General features: G+C 43.8%; 1 protein-coding gene across 4 annotated transcripts in view; it reads right to left on the bottom strand.

Moving 5' to 3' along the window:
• Window positions 1–2,675: 2,675 nt before the first annotated feature.
• Window positions 2,676–17,487, bottom strand: part of LOC144784054 (uncharacterized) — a 284,352-nt gene continuing 269,540 nt past the window's right edge. For all 4 annotated transcript variants that reach the window (XM_078662750.1, XM_078662749.1, XM_078662752.1 and 1 more), the window contains one exon: window positions 2,676–3,880. In XM_078662750.1, coding sequence (XP_078518876.1) covers window positions 3,855–3,880 — 26 coding nt within the window. In that variant the 3' untranslated portion in view covers window positions 2,676–3,854. The remainder of the gene's footprint in view (window positions 3,881–17,487) is intronic.

The raw sequence follows: 17,487 nt of genomic DNA, 5'->3' as shown, positions 1-17,487 counted from the left end.
TTTTGAGTGTTGTGCATTACCTCAAGGCTTGTGAAAGCATGACGGAAGAGCTCCATCCACCTGGTGAGCGTCAGTTTTTAATATTCCTCAGGAAACCTTTCAAAGCGTCGGCTCATCATCCCACCACTGCTCGATTGATCTTCTGGGTTATGCGCGAAGCAGGCACTGATGTCTTGCAATTCGGAGCCCATTCGGTCAGAGGTGCAATGGCCTGAAAAGCCTTTTCTCTAGGGCTCGTCTAGAAGACATTATTAATACAACAGATTGGTCTTCGGGCTCCTTGTTCAAATTGTTTTATTGTAAACCAGTCATGGATATGGAGTCTTTGGTGGTGGACAAGCTTTTAACTAGCATAATTCTCACCTCTGGTCCTGACATAAAAAAATTCCTAGTAAAAATGAAGGAAAGTTTGAATTCTATTAAGGACACAGAGGCAAGGATTATTCCCACCCAAGGTCCCTTTGTTTTTCCCAACCCAGAAGAATGTACAGAATTGGGGTCTTGCTTGGAAACACAGCGGCTTTTGTTAGGCTGAAGTTATCTGTTGGTTTGTTTGTTTCTTACCAATGCCTCTGATCTGTTACACTGTGATAGTCTCTCCAATCGAAAAGTTCATAACCATAGTCTCAATTAGGGTCTACATAGTATGTAAGAGTTCTCTTGATTGAGGTTAGGAGGTTCAGATTGATGGTTCTTGTCCCTAGATTGTTTCAGGTTCAAATGGTTCCAAAACAGACTAATGTAAGGTTGTGGGAATGATCCTGTTGTCAAGAAAGGAAGCAATTCAGGGGCTCCTACCTTTATGGATATCCTGGACTGTTGATTGGTTGCACTGTGTTCACCTTTCCCTATGCATCTTGGGAAAGTTCATTTTATACGGTTTTATTGTTTAGACTGCTGGAATGGAAAGAAAGTAGAGCACAATCTTTGCCTTTGTGTCCTTAATAACATTTAAACTTTCCTTCATGTGTACTAGGACATTTTTCACTCTCCAGGCTCACAAGTAGGACTAAAGATCATGTTTACCTGGTACAGAAAGGTTTTTGAGGGGTGTAGAAGGGAAGACTGCTCAAGAATGTGTGGCATGTTGCTCGCAGGGACCCATGAAGACATTCAAGCAGGTTAAGGGGTTTTCAAATGATTACAATATTCCATGTACAAATATAACACATTACTGAAAGCAGATAAAAACATCTAGTCTGAGTACCCAGATGCCGCCACAAGATATGAAATGAACTTTACACACTGAAAACAGCAGGGGGTAAACATTGCATTGTATAAAGCTGTGAGGAGTGACATGAGCAGGAATCCACCAACAGTTAGAGTGATATGAAGTAAGGGTTGTGCAGAATAATTGGCAAACAGAGAGTGGATGAGAGATGCTACCAAATGTTTAAGGCCTCAAGCAATATGAGGATTTACAACTACTTGCACTGGATCTATGTGGCTCCTCCAGAAACCATGCATAACATAAACCCTGATAATACAGGTGAAGGCACTACATTTGGTATTGTTTTATTATTTCTAAGATTGAAATTGGATGAATGTTGGACCTTACCAGAGAATATGTGCCAGAATGGTAAGGCTAGTCTAAAGGGACAATTTTGGGAAAGTGTGGCAATTGATAATATCAGAGAGTGTAAGAGCTCACTATCAGTGTCTTATATTAACCGGAAACCAATAGCCACCTATGAAAGCACGACTGACGAAATTGTTCATTGATTGGAGAGGAAACTATCTCTAATTCAGGTGTAGCACTTTACCTATAAAATCATTTATGTGCAAATGGCAACAGGAAAGAGGCTCGTCCAACAATTTGTGTATAGGCTGTGAAAGGTGTTCTAAATCGCTTATCCATGTTGTTGTTGTTGTTGTTGTTTTTATATATCTATATGTGCAAAATGGATTGTTCCCCTATTCAAACATTTGGTTTGTAGGGAGCATCAGGAAACATTTACAATACTGCAGTGACACTAGACAGATTGTAGTTTTTAATGTGGCTATGTTTTTAATGGAATTTTGGATTAAGTGAGCTAAACTGATATGAATTACTTGATGTCTATGAAGTTATGTGGTGGTTTTTTAATGCTGTCAATTTTATCTGTGATTTTAGTTCCCTGCTATTTTAAGATAACGGCTGTGACATGACATTTTTGTGGTTTCTATATCATGTATTTTAACAGCTAAATTTTTGTACTGATATTTATATGTGTCATTTTATGTATATGTGTACTGTGGTTGTCTTGTTGTCTATACGTTTCTGATTCATAGTGATTGAAATAAAGTCTATGATGATGATGATGGTATTGCTTTCTCAAGTATGGAATGGGGTTCCCCGGGATATCTTTGTTTTAGGATTGGGCCTAGACAAAATTGAGTGCTTGACTTGCATTTTAACAATAAGACTATGAATGCATGTATACTTAGAGGCATTTATATACCCACTAAAAACCAAATGAAAAAAGTGAAGCCCGTCTGTTGGCACTGGCAAAGGTCGCAGGATGAGTGTGGATGTTAGAGCAGTGAAAGACTGGGTCAGATGTGTGGGAGAATGAGCTAATATAGAAGAAATGTACTAGATCTTGATAGCTGCAGAATGTTTATACCAACAATGTTGTTTCCAATCGATGAATACCCGCCCTCAACTAGAAATGAGGAAGACAACACTATAGATGTAGTATGATCTATTAATAATTTATGGCAATTCAGAGAAGAGGGACAAATGACAACAAAGCAAGGCTAACTCAAATGAGGGCCAAATACTTTCAGGGGTGTAGCTTGGTCAATAAGCTTGGAGGGGTGTAGGCTTCAGATTTCCCAACAATCACAGTGGGACAGATTGTTAAAACACAATATATGAGAAGCAGGACATGAAGGGGGGGCTTAAGGGGCAGTGGAAAGAGAGAGTAGTGTGTATTGTTAGGGGCACTCAAAACACAATTTTTCAAACTACTCAACAGTTTTAAGGCCTTTAAATCAGAAAGGGGGGGGGGGTGACAGAGAGAGAGAGAGAGCAAGAGAGCGAGAGAGAGAAATACATTGTTACTCCGGTTGCTTATGGTTATTAGGAAGACATATGAGCAATACAATTATTTTATTTCCTCATAATATTTACCCTAAAAATTAATTCAAATCAAATGGTACTCAAAATACATGAACAAGATGGCTTCCAATGTGTACAAATTAGACACTGGGTAATGAATTTGATGGTCAGGCTTGAGGTCACAGACCAGATGCCATTTGAAAGCACCTAGAAAGGGAAGATGACTTTGAACTTAACACTCCTTCCTTACCAGCATTCTTAGCTGAAAGATTATTGTTGAACATTTTTATTCGGGGCCATTGTATGCTAAAAAGATTTCACAAAGGTATCACTGCAACATCTGACAAATGACGGAGAGGGAGTGGAGAAGAAGGTACTATGCTCCATGCCTTCTAGAGTTGTCTGAGGTTATGAAACCTTTGTAAAAATGCCACTGATAATCTAGGTAAGGCATCATGCATGTTAGCCATGATTCTTCCAAGTCTTCAACCTCAGGGTAACATGTATCCTGTAGATTCGCAAGCACAAAATTCCCCCAAATAACTGTCCTATACATTGTGAATTTATTCCACATATCCAATAGCATTATCCCAGTCTTAATATGTCTTTGGTTCAGCAAGTACCTCATTTCTGACCAGTTGCCCAGTTAATGTAAGCAATAACACATGCTTAAAATCTTGAATCCTTTTCCCTATAATGGTTGAGGAAGCAGATCCATGACTGGCTGAACCAGATTTTTGGCATATGCTTCAGTCCTGTGTAGAATACTGTATCTTCATCTGTTGCCTTCTTTGGCATGAAGCATTTATCTTTAGTATAAACAGTGATTTTGGTTACCTGCGTAAAAGGGGCACAAGAAGAAAGTTACAATTTTGCTAAATATCACTGCCTCTCAAAGCACCTGTTTTGTAACAAGCTTTTTTTAAGGAAAATGCTACTTACCAGTATGCATCTGTTCTTGACACGTAGAGCTGCAGAATATCAGACTTTTGCATAGATCACCATCTGGTGTTGGGCTCGAAATCTTGCACCTTGTTGTTGTCTTAGAAGAAGTATTTTGTAGTGACGAGATAGGTGACTCCTCCCTTGGACGATAGTGCGCATGGGCATCGACTCTATCCTCAGATTGTTTTTCGCCATGATGGGAAATGATGGCGTTTGTAAGAAATAGAAAAGATGTCCATGTGAATGTATCTTTGTTGGATAACATTGGAACAGATACAGGTCCTGGGGAGGCGGGTGGGCGTATGCTATTCTGCAGCTCTACATGCCAAGAACAGATGCATACTGGTAAGTAGCATTTTCCGTTCGGGCATATGAGCTGCAGAATTCATAATTTTGCATAGACTGTAGAGCAGTGTCTCCCTTAGCGGTGGTCACCTGCATCTGTTGCAGTAGTTTGGAAAAGTGTCTTAAGAACAGCTTGGCCTACAGAAGCCTGTTGCTTCGCCTGCACGTCTACACAATAGTGTTTGGTGAAGGTGAGTGTCGTAGACCATGTCGCTGCCTTACAAATGTCTTCTAGGGGAATGTTCCCTAAGAATGCCATGGAAGCCCCTAGTTTGCGTGTTGAGTGTGCTCTAGGGGGAATTGTTAATGTGTGTTTCGCCTTTTGGTAGCATATTTTAATGCATTTGACTATCCACCTGGCAATTCCAGCTTTGGATATGGGGTTTCCTTTATGCTGGGAGAGAAGCTACAAACAGTTGGTTTGACTTTCTAAAATGTTTAGTCCTGTCAAAGTAATAAAGTATAGCTCTTTTGACGTCTAGTATGTGAAGAGCTCTCTCTGCTACGGAATCTGGGTTTTGAATAAACACTGGTAACTCTACAGATTGATTGAGATGAAAAGCAGAGATTACTTTGGGAAGGAATTTTGGATTGGTTCTAAGAACCACTTTGTTACAATGTATTTGTAATAATGGTTCTTGTATGGTTAAAGCCTGGATCTCAATTACTCTCATGAGAGAGGTGATAGCGACAAGAAAAGCTACTTTCCGTGTAAGGAACTGTAGTTCGCATTTGTGTCGAGGTTTGAATGGAGTACCCATGAGCCTAGTAGGGACAATGTTTAGATTCCACACCGGAGAGGGTGGCAGTGTGGGAGGAATTATCCTATTAAGGCCTTTTATAAAAGCTTTGATAGCAGGTACTCTGAACAATGACAAATGTTGTCTGTTTTGCAGGTAGGTGGCAAGGGCGCCCAGATGTAATCTTATGGATAAGTATGATAGATTACATATTTGTAGATGCAGTAAATAGCAAATGATCTGAACTGAAGCATTTAGTGGGTCAATCTTGTTGTGATTGCAGTAAATGACAAATTGTTTCCATTTGGCTGCATAGCAAGCTCTAGTAGTAGGGCGTCTGGCTTCTTTGATAATGTTCATACAGTCCGGTGGGAGGTTAAGGTAACCAAACTCTAGGACTTCAAAAGCCAGATTGCTAGATTCAGTTGTACTGGATCTGGGTGCCTTATCTCTCCATGGTTCTGCGTTCACAGTTTTGGGGAGAGACTTCATTTGTGGTGTGGAACTACTGAGAGTTCCAGGAGTGTTATGAACAATGGTTGCGGTGCCCATGTAGGAGCAACTAGGATCATCTAGAGAGAGTGTTGCTTGAGCCTGCGCACTACTAGAGGAATCAGTGGGAGTGGCGGAAAAGCGTACCCAAATCTGCCTGACCAGTTCATCCATATTGCATTGCCCTTGGACAACGGGTGTGGAAACCTGGCAGCAAAGGTTGGGCATTTTGTGTTTGCGTGTGTGGCGAACAGATCTATGTCTGGGTGGCCCCACATGTGGAAAAATGGTTGAAAAACTTGAGGATGAAGTAATGCTAGAGCTTTGGAAGTGTCCTTCGTGGCCCCTAGATACTGATGTAGGTGGGAGGGCTGTAGATGTGACTTGGCGTGGTTGATTGTGAACCCCAAGTGGTGTAGCAGTAGAATTGTTTGGTGAGCGTAATTAACACACTGACTGAATCATTGGCTATGGCCTTGTATTGGTCAGGCAAATGCTGCATTAGGCTCTCAAGCTCGTCGTAGTGAATGAGCCCTATTGTATCTGGCAAGTAATGCTTGTGCATTAGCTATCCTCCAGTGATTAGCTGCCTGGGAGGCAACTCGTTTGCCTGAAGCATCTAGCAATTTTGACTCCATGTCTGGAGGTGGAGCGTCAACGGAGGTCTGTGAGTTGGCCCGCTTCCTAGCATTGGTCACTACCGGGGAATCTAAGGGGAGTTGGCCTTTAATTTCTTTTTCCTACAAGGCAGCTAAACTATGGAACATCTTGCCCATCGAACTACGCCTGGACACAAATAAGATCCGCTTCAGAAAAGCATTAAAAACTTGGCTCTTCTCCATGGCTAATCTGGTAGTTCCGTCTTTATTTCCCCCTACAGCGCCATGACGCTTAATAAATAATTCAGTCAGTCAGTCAGGTGGGATCATTAGGGGCGGGCTTATATTTTTTTATCAATGCAAAGATTGAGAATCCTGGTCCTGACAGGGTCTTTGAAGATGTAACCTTTTAGCATGGGTAATGTTTGTACTGTCCTTTGTGACTGTGGAAAAGTGTCTACGAAGAAGTCTTCCTCTGTGGGGTCTGAATGCATCTGCACGCCATGATATTGAGCAGCCCTATCTATGAGCTGACTAAAGCCAATGTTGTCATCTGGGGGGGTTGGCCTGGTCGGGTATGCCTCTGGATCAGGAAGGTCTGGACGATCTACAGGGACATTGTAGTCCTCCCATGTGTCCTCTGGTATGTCAGTGTCATCATCAGGATTATTGAAAAGGTCATTATTTCCACCCCCACCTCCTAGCATCATCATCCTGTGGTGAGTATGGAGAAAGTATAGGAGACTTTGAATGAGAGAAAGGCTTAGTAGGAAGAACAGGAGATGAGGGTCTTAATGGTGAAGCTGCAAAGTCCTTTTTCTTCACAGGCACCTCAGGAATGTGTGTTTTTAGGGTCCACATGAAGTGTTTTCTGTTTCGGATCGATGGGATCTGGTAGAACCAGTTTTTCTTCTTTGGTGTGTGATTTCGGCACTGATTTTTTCGGTTCTGAACGTGGTTTAGATTTCTGCTCTGGAGCCTTTGAAGGGTTTTTGGGTCCTTCGGCTTTGGTGTCAAGTCCAAAATCTTTTTCGGGTCCAACGGTTTTTCAGGTGTCTACAGATCCGAGGCCTTTTGTTCTTTTGGTGCCGAAGTGCTTGGCGCCGAAGCTTTTTTGGAGACTGCGGGATATGTTCCAGATTTCAGCGGCAACAGTGTTTCTGTGGCACTGACGTGTGGCTTGCTCGGTCCAGAGCCGCCGGAAGGCTTTTCCTTTGTTTTCAGAGCCGGGCCCGGAGGCGGGGCTTCTGAAGTTTTCTTTTGGTTGCGACTAAGGCCTTCAGGCGAGGTCTTGACCGGAGCCTTCTTTTTTTAGGTGGCGTTAGGGCAGGAGCAGTTGTACTCATTCGTTGACCTACAGTGATGTGGTCATCGGAGTCATCTGCTTCGGATACAATGTCGAGATCCTCCGAATCTTCTGCCTCTGAAACGTCAGGGCCTTTATTGAAGATGTCTTCTGACACCGGTGCAGCCTGTTGCGCCGTAACGTGTGGTCGAGCTCGGCGATCACGAATAGTCATCTTGGACCGGAAGGAGGCGCAGGTTTGGCAATTTTTCTCTTCATGCTCGGGCGAGAGACAAAGGTTGCAGACCTTGTGTTGGTCGCTGTGTGGGAATTTAGCGCCACATTGGGGGCATTTTTTGAATGGAGTCCTTTCCATTAGCTGTATGCCCGAAGGGCGTTGATAGGCCCAGCGGCCCACGTCGACGACCGGAATCGACATCGAAAGGCACAAGAACAATACTGTCGACTTTGCAAGGGTTTGTGTGTCAAAATGGTTTGGACAACACGGTACCGAACCGAAGCGCTGAAGTTACATCCAAACCCGATAGCAGAAAAAAACAATCTGAGGATGGAGTCAATGCCCATGCGCACTATCGTCCAAGGGAGGAGTCACCTATTTCATGTCTACAAAAGACTTCTTCCAAGTCAACAACAAGGTGCAAGCATCCGAGCCCAACACCAGATGGCGATCTATGCAAAAGTATGAATTCTGCAGCTCATATGCCTCTAACACATATTTTTATTGTAATAACCATGCTCCTTAGACATTATGCATATTGGCCGTACAGTACAAACGTCATCACACATTTGATACATTAATCATGAGTGGCCAAAGACAACGTAAATTGAATTTGTCGTTCCCCCCTATTATGTGTCAGATCTACAATAGCCTTATGTCGCTGTTGTAGAATGGGCTTCATCAGAACCTTCCTGGTACATCATGGCCCCAATATTGTTCCTCTGTAATTCTTCCAAGGGGATCATATTTTTTCTCATTTCTTGGGACATCCTCTGGCCTAATAAATCACTTATTTTGCCCTTTGGCACCAATCCATATCTGCCTCCCACTTCGCCACTGTTGCAAGAAACTCTTGCACGTTACTATGTCCTCCTCCTGCTTCACTGGTTGCTGTCCCCCATTATTGATCCTGTGTCATCTAATTTGTTCTCTATATACTACTTTCCCTTGGTGACATCTACTGTTTACTATTTACTACTACTACCATCTTTATGCTATCAACTGTTCTCATTCACAACTTATGTCTCCCAAATAATGCATATCCGACTGATGCCTTTCCATTTGCTAGTGGATGAACCTTTGCTCCATCATTCTGAATGCATATAAAACACAGCAATAGTCTCACATTCCTTATCTATTGCCTACCTCCATTAGTAGCTGGACCTATGTTCCCCCCATATACAGACTTTTGTCCAATCACCCAGAAACCTTTGCATCCTATACAGGGTATCTATTCAAATGTTTCTATTACTTACCTGTAATAGCACTATTCAGAGCCTTACTCTTGCTTCTTTGCATTACAAAGTGAAGCCCCTGTGCCTCGAAGACACACACTACCAATAAAAAATGCACTTCTCCCCGCCTCCTGAAAGTTCCAAGCCGCTGTAGACCCAGTTACTTGACAACCAGGAGGGATGGACATAATGGAAAGTAGTAAGAGTAGGACTCAGAGTAATGCAAATATCAGTTCATAATAGAAGCATTACCTCCTTGTCTCTCGCTTCTCTCCAGTACATAGTGAGACATACCAAGCCAAAACAAAAAACCAGGACAACTGTACAATTTCTGCTCAGACATACCACCAAAAATGCACATTTATTGTCAAACAAAAAGAAAAACAACCAATGATAGACAGGACTATGGAGCCAAAAACCTACCCCACTTCCGGACCCTGAACCACCCGGTTATGAGAAATGAAGGTGTTAGGAATGGGCCTAGTGGCCATCCAACAAAGCTCAGAGAAAGAAGTAACCTGAATCTCCGTAATGGATGCTGACATCCCCCTGGCTGACCTCTCCTGGAGCCCCAGAGGAGATGGGAGACCAAACGGTCTGTAGGCCAAAGTCACCAAAGACAATCTATCTAGACAAAGTCTGCAAACAAGGTTACAAACCCTTCTTGGCTGGTCCAAAGTTAATAAAGAGACAGGATACCACCGGAAATCCTGAACTCTGGACAAGCAAATCAAAACAGTACGCTTGACATCCAGCACATGCCACTTAAACTCTACCGGAGACTGAGGATTAGGAAAGAACTCCGTAAGGATGACTTACTGCTGCAAATGAAAAGAGGAATTGATCTTCAGAACAAACTCAGGCCCTGACCTTAGAACCAGCTTATCCTCCAAAACCCAAAGAAAAAGAAATCTGCAAAAAAAAGAACTCTGCAAGATAAAGATCCCAACTCACTGAGGCATCTAGCATATGTAATCACCACCAAGAAAAAATATTTCAGAGTCAAAAACAGTAGATCCAAGGACTCAAGAGGCTTACGGGATGCTAAAAAAGATCCAGAAAGAGTCCTCCCCGATGGAAGACAAATCTGGGCAAACATCTGGAGCGCTAGATAATAATCCTGAGAGGATGAAATCACCCTGCTCAACTGATCTACTCACACATTGAGACACCCCTGAATGTACACAGCCTTTAGGAAAAGAACGGTTTTGGATTGGTGATAAGGACAAGGCACTCATCCCCCCTGATGTCTGAGATATGAATGGACAACATGGCCGCCAAATCTTAACAACCCCCACCCATTCCCCGAACAAGATCCCCAAAATGCATAAGAGCTAATCAAATTACCTTGAGCTCCCTCCAACTGGAGGAGCAGGAAGTCTGGACTGGAGACCAGAACCCCTGGGACTGATGTGACCCCAAAGAAGCTCCCAGAAACCTTTCTCGCTGGCAAAGGTAGTGATGAGCACTGGATCAACTGAAACAGAGAAACCCCATTCTCCAGATTCTCCTGCACTAGCCCCCAACCTAGCTCTAGACGAATGACCTTGGTGATGGGCCCCACCTAAGTCAGATCCTGAGATTGCAGATTCCAATGAGCTATGTATTATGTATGTAGTATGTTTAAATGCCACCTTGCCCAAGGAACCAGAAACAGAGAAACTGCCAAATCCCCTTGAATCCTTATCCAGAGGGACATAGGAGGATGTGACATTGACAATAGCTTCAAGATATGGGATTCCAATTTAACATCCAGGGCTTGGGCAACAACACTTTCCCCTCTGCAGTCCAGATGCGTACCGCAATGATCCTAGGAAGGAACCAGATTGGGTGTTTTCCAGTTGATCAGAAACCCATGGTCCTGTAACAACTGCAGAACCATCTCAACCTGACTGTCCGCCTGCAGAAAACAAGCTACCACAATCCAATCGTCCAGATAAGGCTCAACTGCCATTCCTCAGAGATAAAGAAGGGCTGCCAAGGGTGCCAGCACCTTGGTAAACATTTAAGGAGCTGTTTTCAGCCCAAGTGGTAGCATCTGGAACTGGAAGTGTTGGTCCCCAACTGCAAATTGTAGAATCTTCTGAAAGTCTTTAAGCACCGGTGTTAGAAATTGGGGGTCTCTAGTTGGAAATGGTTTGCACCTTTGTTCAAATAGAGACCCTTTCTTCTAGTCAGGATACACTACTGAAACAACCCCTGCTCACCCCTTTGGTACCTTGGTTCGAGCAGTCAAGCTTATCTCTGAGGCTGTGTGTAAAGCATTTGCACATAGCCAGTGATAGGGTGAAAACATTACAAAAGGACACTGCAAACATTTAAGAAAAATAACCAAGATTTTATCTGTGCAAACGAGACCAAAAATAATAAAAATCCACCATACCGTTCTCAGAAATCTCAATAATCAAAGATAGACTTAAAATACTGTTCCTTGAAGTCGACAGTTCCATCCGGGGCCATCACGGTGTCACGAAAAACAAATCCAAACACTTCTGGCTGACCGCGGCACTGCGGGCCAGCTACGGTGTCGGAAAGGACCACAAAATAGTACCTTTCGAAATACAGGGCATCAGTGACCACTTGTGGAGCTCCGAAGAGCCGGCGTCCACAGGCATCGGTTCTAGAGGTTGGTGCAGGAGTCGTTGGGCTCTTGTAGTCGCACACGTTGCAGATCAAACTCCTCACGCTTGAAGTTGTGCTCCGAAGTCAACTGCCCTGGCCCCTGCTCCACACCTCTCCAAAGTCAGGACCCCCCCACCCCCCAGTGGCTTTCTGATGAGAATGCACATCCACAGTCCATGTCACTCAAAAGCCAGACAGTCAATCCACAAACCAGCCGAGGCACACTGGATGGCTAAGCAAGAAATACCTACTTTCAGAAAAGGAAAATGCCTCTTACCAGTATGCATCTGTTCTTGGCATGTAGAGCTGCAGATTTCTACACTTTGCATTAGATCGCCACCTGGTGTTGGGCTCGGATGATTGCATGTTGTTGTCGTCTTGGTAGAAGTCTTTGTAGTCATGAGATAGGTGACTCCTCCCATGGACGTAAGTGCGCATGGGCATCGGCTCCATCCTTAGATTGTTTTTCGCCATGATGGGAAATGATGGAGTTAGTAGAAAGAAAGAAAGGATGTCCATGCATGTATATCTAATTAAGATAAAACTGGAACAGATACAGGTCCCGGGGAGGCGGGAGGGCATGTAGAAATCTGCAGCTCTACATGCCAAGAACAGATGCATACTGGTAAGTAGCATTTTCCGTTCGAGTAATATGAGCTGCAGATTCTACACTTTGCATCGATTGTGCAGCAGTGTCTCCCCTAGCGGTGGTCACCTGTATCCGATGTAGTAGTTTGAAAGAGAGTTTTGAGGACAGCTTGGCCTTCTGCAGCTTGCTGCTTGGCTTGCACATCAACACAATAGTGTTTAGTGAAGGTGTGTGTTGTAGACCATGTTGCTGCCTTGCAGATGTCTTCTAGGGGAATGTTCCCTAAGAAAGCCATGGAGGCTCCTAGTTTGCGTGTGGAGTGCGCTCTAGGAGGGACTGTTAATGTGCGTTTTGCCTTGTGATAGCACATTTGTATACATTTAACAATCCACCTTGCAATTCCTGATTTAGAAATGGGGTTGCCTTTAAGTGGTGGAGAGAAAGCTACAAATAGTTGATTTGTTTTGCGAAAGGATTTTGTCCTATCAATTTAATAGAGAAGAGCTCTTTCGACATCTAGGGTGTGTAGAGCTCTCTCTGCTACAGAGTCTGGGATTTGAAAAAACACTGGTAACTCTACAGAGTCGTTTGGATGAAAAGGAGTAATTACTTTAGGAAGGAATTTAGGATTAGTCATTAGAACCACTTTGTTACGGTGTAATTGTAAGAACGGTTCTTGTATAGTGAAAGCTTGAATCTCACTAACTCTTCTAAGAGAGGTAATAGCAATGAGGAAAGCTGTTTTCCATGTGAGAAATTGCAGTTCACATTTGCGTAAAGGTTCAATAGGGGGTCCCATGAGCCTGGTAAGAACAAAGTTTAGGTTCCGCGCTGGAGAGGGTGGTAACTTAAGAGGAATAATTATTTTTAGTCCTTCCATAAAAGCTTTTATTGCTGGTACTCTAAAGAACGACATATGTTGTCTGTTTTGTAGATATGCCGCAATGGCTGCAAGATGTAAGCGTATAGATGAGTATGCTAGATTACATCTCTGTAAATGGAGAAGGTAACAGATAATATTTTGGATGGAAGCACCCAAAGGATCAATTTGATTATTAGTGCAGTAAATGGCAAATCTTTTCCATTTCGCAGCATAGCAAGCTCTAGTAGTAGGTCTTCTGGCTTCTTTAATGATATTCATACAGTTTGGTGGCAGGTTAAGGTAACCAAATTCTAAGACTTCAGGAGCCAGATCGCCAGATTCAGTTGACTTGGATCTGGATGCCCGATGTCTCCATGGTTTTGCGTTAGCATGGATGGTGTCAGAGACCGTTTTTGGTGTGGAACTAGAGAGAGTTCTAGCAGTGTGGTGAACCACGGTTGGCGTGCCCATGTGGGAGCTACATGGATCAGTTTGAGAGACTGTTGTCTGAACTTGCGTACCACTAGTGGTATTAGTGGGATTGGCGGAAAAGCGTGCACAAATCTGCCTGACCATTTCATCCATATCGCATTGCCCTTGGACAACGGGTGTGGAAACCTGGAGGCGAAGGTTGGGCATTTCGCGTTTTCGTGTGTGGCAAATTGGTCTATGTCTGGATGACCCCACTAGTGAAAGAATGGTTGAAGAACTTGCAGATGTAGTTCCCATTCGTGAATCTGTTGTGTCTGTATACTTAACAGATCGGCTATCTGATTGTGATCTCCTGGAATGTGTTCTGGAAGCAGATATATCTTTTGTGGAATGGCCCATCTCCAAATGTTTTTGTGCGAGGTGGGACAGCTGCAGGGAATGTGTTCCTCCATGTTTTTGTATGTAGTACATGGCTGTCATGTCCGTCCGGATTAAGACAGCTTTGTTCTGTATGTGCATTTGGAAGGACTTCAGTGCTAGGAAAATTGCCAGCAACTCTAGGTGATTGATGTGAAGCACCTTTTGTTGAGAAGTCCATCTTCCCTGAGTTGTGTGGTGGAGCAGATGTGCTCCCCATCCTATCAGGGATGCGTCTGTTGTCAGTGCTATCTGTGGAACGGGCTCTAGGAACGGCCGTCCTTTGGACAAGTTTTTGGTGTTCCACCACTGCAGAGAGCAATGTGTGCGGCTGTCCACCAACACCAGGTCTGTTAGTTGTCCTTGTGCCTGATTCCACTGTTGTGCTAGACATTCCTGCAATGGGCGCATTTGCAGTCTTGCATATGGTACAATAAAAATGCAAGATGCCATCATGCCTATTAGTTGCATGAACACTCTGGCAGGGAGAGAGTGTTGGTTTTTAAATCTTGTAACTAAGGCTTGAATGCTCTGTGTCCTGGCTGGACTGGGATAAGCTAGAATTGTATTGGTGTTTATGGTAGCCCCTAGGTACTGATGTACATGAGAGGGCTGGAGATGTGACTTGGTGTAATTGATTGTAAACCCCAAGTTGTGCGGCGTTTGAATTGTTTGAGATGTGTTTTGGTCACACTGATTGAATGACTTGGCTTTTATGAGCCAATCATCTAAGTATGGGAAGACGTGGATATGTTGTCTTCTGAGATGTGCTGCCACTACTGCTAGGCACTTTGTAAACACTTTTAGTGCAGTTGTGACCACGAATGGAAGGACTTTGAACTGATAGAGTTGTCCTTTTAGTACAAATCTGAGATACTTCCTGTGAGAAGGATGTATGGGTATGTGGAAGTAGGCGTCCTTGAGATCTAGTGTGGTTAGGAAATCGCCTTGTTGCAACAATGGGAGCACTTGCTGTAAAGTGATCACGTGAAAATGATCGAGGCCTTAGGTCTAGAATTGGTCTTAGTGTTCCGTCCTTTTTGGGTATTAGGAAATAGAGTGAGTAAACCCCTGTTCCTTGATGTTTTAATGGAACTAGCTCTATTGCATCTTTTTGCAGCAATGAGAGAACTTCTTGTTGGAGCAGCGTTAGATGGTCTGTGGACATTGGATGCTGTCTGGGTGGTATATGTGGAGGGGTAGCTGTAAGCTCTAGGCAGTAACCATACTGGATAATTTGTCTTACCCACTGGTCTGTTGTGATGGAATTCCAGACAGGTAGGAACTATGTTAATCTGCCCCCTACAGGAGTGGTATGCTGTTGGGGGGAGCTGAAGGAAGTCACAGTTTAGTGGTGAAAGAGGATCGATTGTTGTTATTACCTAGACTTCTTCCTTTTTTGTTATTCCCTCTGTAACCTCCTCTAAAATATCCTCTATTGAAGGATGCTTGCGTATTGTTTTTAAAGGAAGTTGAATTGTCTGCTCCAGTTTGTTTGGAGCCTCCTCTATAAAAGGAGTGACGAAAGGAGCCTCTTGGTTGAGTGGACTGCAAAGCTCCCATAGATTTTGCAGTATCAGCGTCTTTTTTCATTTTTTCAAGTGCTATGTCTACCTCTGGCCCAAACAATTGTTGTTGGTTGAATGGTTGATTTAAGATGGTTGTTTGCACCTCTTGCTTAAACCCTGAAATGCGTAGCCACGCATGTCTTCTAAGGAGGACGCTAGTGTTTATTGCTCTAGATGCAGTGTTTGCTACATCAAGAGCGCACTTGATTGAGGCATTTCAAATAAGCTTACCCTCCTGTATAAGGTCATTTGCCTGTGCCTTATATTGGTCAGGTAGATGTTGTAAAAGGATTTCTAACTGGTCATAATGAGCCCTGTAGTATCTTGCGAGGAGGGCTTGTGTGTTAGCTAAACACCATGTATTGCTAGCTTGTGCAGCTATCCTTTTGCCTGAAGCATCTATTATTTTTGATTCCTTATCAGGAGGTGGTGCCTCACCTGATGTCTCTGAATTTGCTCTTTTTCTAGTGTTTGACACGACTAGGGAATCGAAGGGTGGCTGACCTTTAATGTAAGCAGGATCCCCAGGAGCGGACCTGTACTTTTTTTCTATTCTTGGGTTTATGATCCTAGCTCATAAAGGATCTTCAAACACTTCTGGGGCATGCTTAATGACCCCTTTAGTCATGGGTAATATTTGAACAACAGATTTTTGTGAGTGCTCAAAAGTGTCAAACAATCTTCCTCTGCCTCATCTGTGTGCATTGTTACATTATGATAGATGGCAGCCCTATTAAGTAGATATCCAAACCCAAAATTATCTTCAGGAGGAGATGATTTGGATGGATATGTATGTGGGTCAGGGGTGTCTGGTACATCTTGTGGTCTGGTATATCTGTAGGGTATGGAAAGGGCTCATCTGGGTCTTTCCCATCCACTATTTTATACTCATCTTCATTCTGAGGAGGCGTCTGTGGAGGTGAAGATTGAGGTGGAGAATTTTGTGGTGAATGAGCAGGTGAAATTTGAGGGGAGATGTTAAAAGGAATAGAAGGTGATAGAGGAAGTACAGGAGTAGAAGGGTGCATAGGTGATGTGGCAGAATCCTTCTTCTTGACCGGCAATGGAGTTGAAGGTGCTGTATCTATCTTCCTCTTTCTATGTGGAATAGTGGACACATGTCCTGTTTCCGGATCTATGTATATCCTTTTTTGCAAAGGATCAGGTCTAAAAAGCTCTTCTTCTTGAGAAATTGCTCTCGGCGCCGATTTTTTCGGCTCCGGGCCTGGTTTCTGCTTGTCTTTAGCCATAGGAGTTGTTGTATAGTCCTTTGGCGTCGTTTTTAGCACCAAAGGTATTGTTTTCGGAGTCGAGGCCTGGTTCGAGGGCTTGGAGGCATCGGAAGCAGGCTTTGTAGGTTACGGCACCGAAGATTTTGGGGTGGAAGCAGGCTTCATTGGTTTCGGTGCCGTCTTGTCTTTAGGAGTTGACGGTTTCTAAATGTTTTTCGGAACCCGGGACTTTTCGGTGCCGAGGGAGCTGGTAGTATCGGCACGTGCGGTTTGCTCGGTATGGAGCTACCGGAAGGCTTTAATAATTTCTTCAGAACCGGGCTCGATGGCGGGGCTTTTGAAGCAATGTCTCGGTCTCGACTGGGCCCTGAAGGCGGAGTTTTGACCTTAGCCTTTGGTTTAGGGGTTGGGGCAGGGGCAGTCGTACTCCTGCGTTAACCTCATGGTATGGAATCATCGGAGTCGTCTGCCTCAGATACGATTTGGAGATCATCGGAATCTTCCTCGGGGACACATGGACCTTTGTCGAAGATATCCACCGGTTCCGGAGCTGATCTCTGCATGTCGCGTCGACGGGCCCTCCGATCTCGAATGGTCTTCTTGGATCAAAAGGACGCACAAGCTGTGCAGCTCGACTCGTTGTGTTCAGGTGATAAACACAGGTTACACACCTCGTGATGGTCGCTGCGTGGAAATGTTGCGCCACACAGAGCATTTTTTGAATGGTGTCCTTTCCATGAGTTGTAGGCCTCACCACATGGGTAGGCCCAACGGCCGCGTCGACGACCGGAATCGAACTGATGAAGTCAAGTCTATGTATATTAATGTTAAAGTTTGTTTTTA

Source organism: Lissotriton helveticus, chromosome 10 (genome assembly GCF_964261635.1).
Source record: "Lissotriton helveticus chromosome 10, aLisHel1.1, whole genome shotgun sequence".
NCBI classification, from domain to species: domain Eukaryota; kingdom Metazoa; phylum Chordata; class Amphibia; order Caudata; family Salamandridae; genus Lissotriton; species Lissotriton helveticus.
Note: the sequence above shows the minus strand (reverse complement) of the source record. Positions and strands in the feature narration are given on the sequence as shown.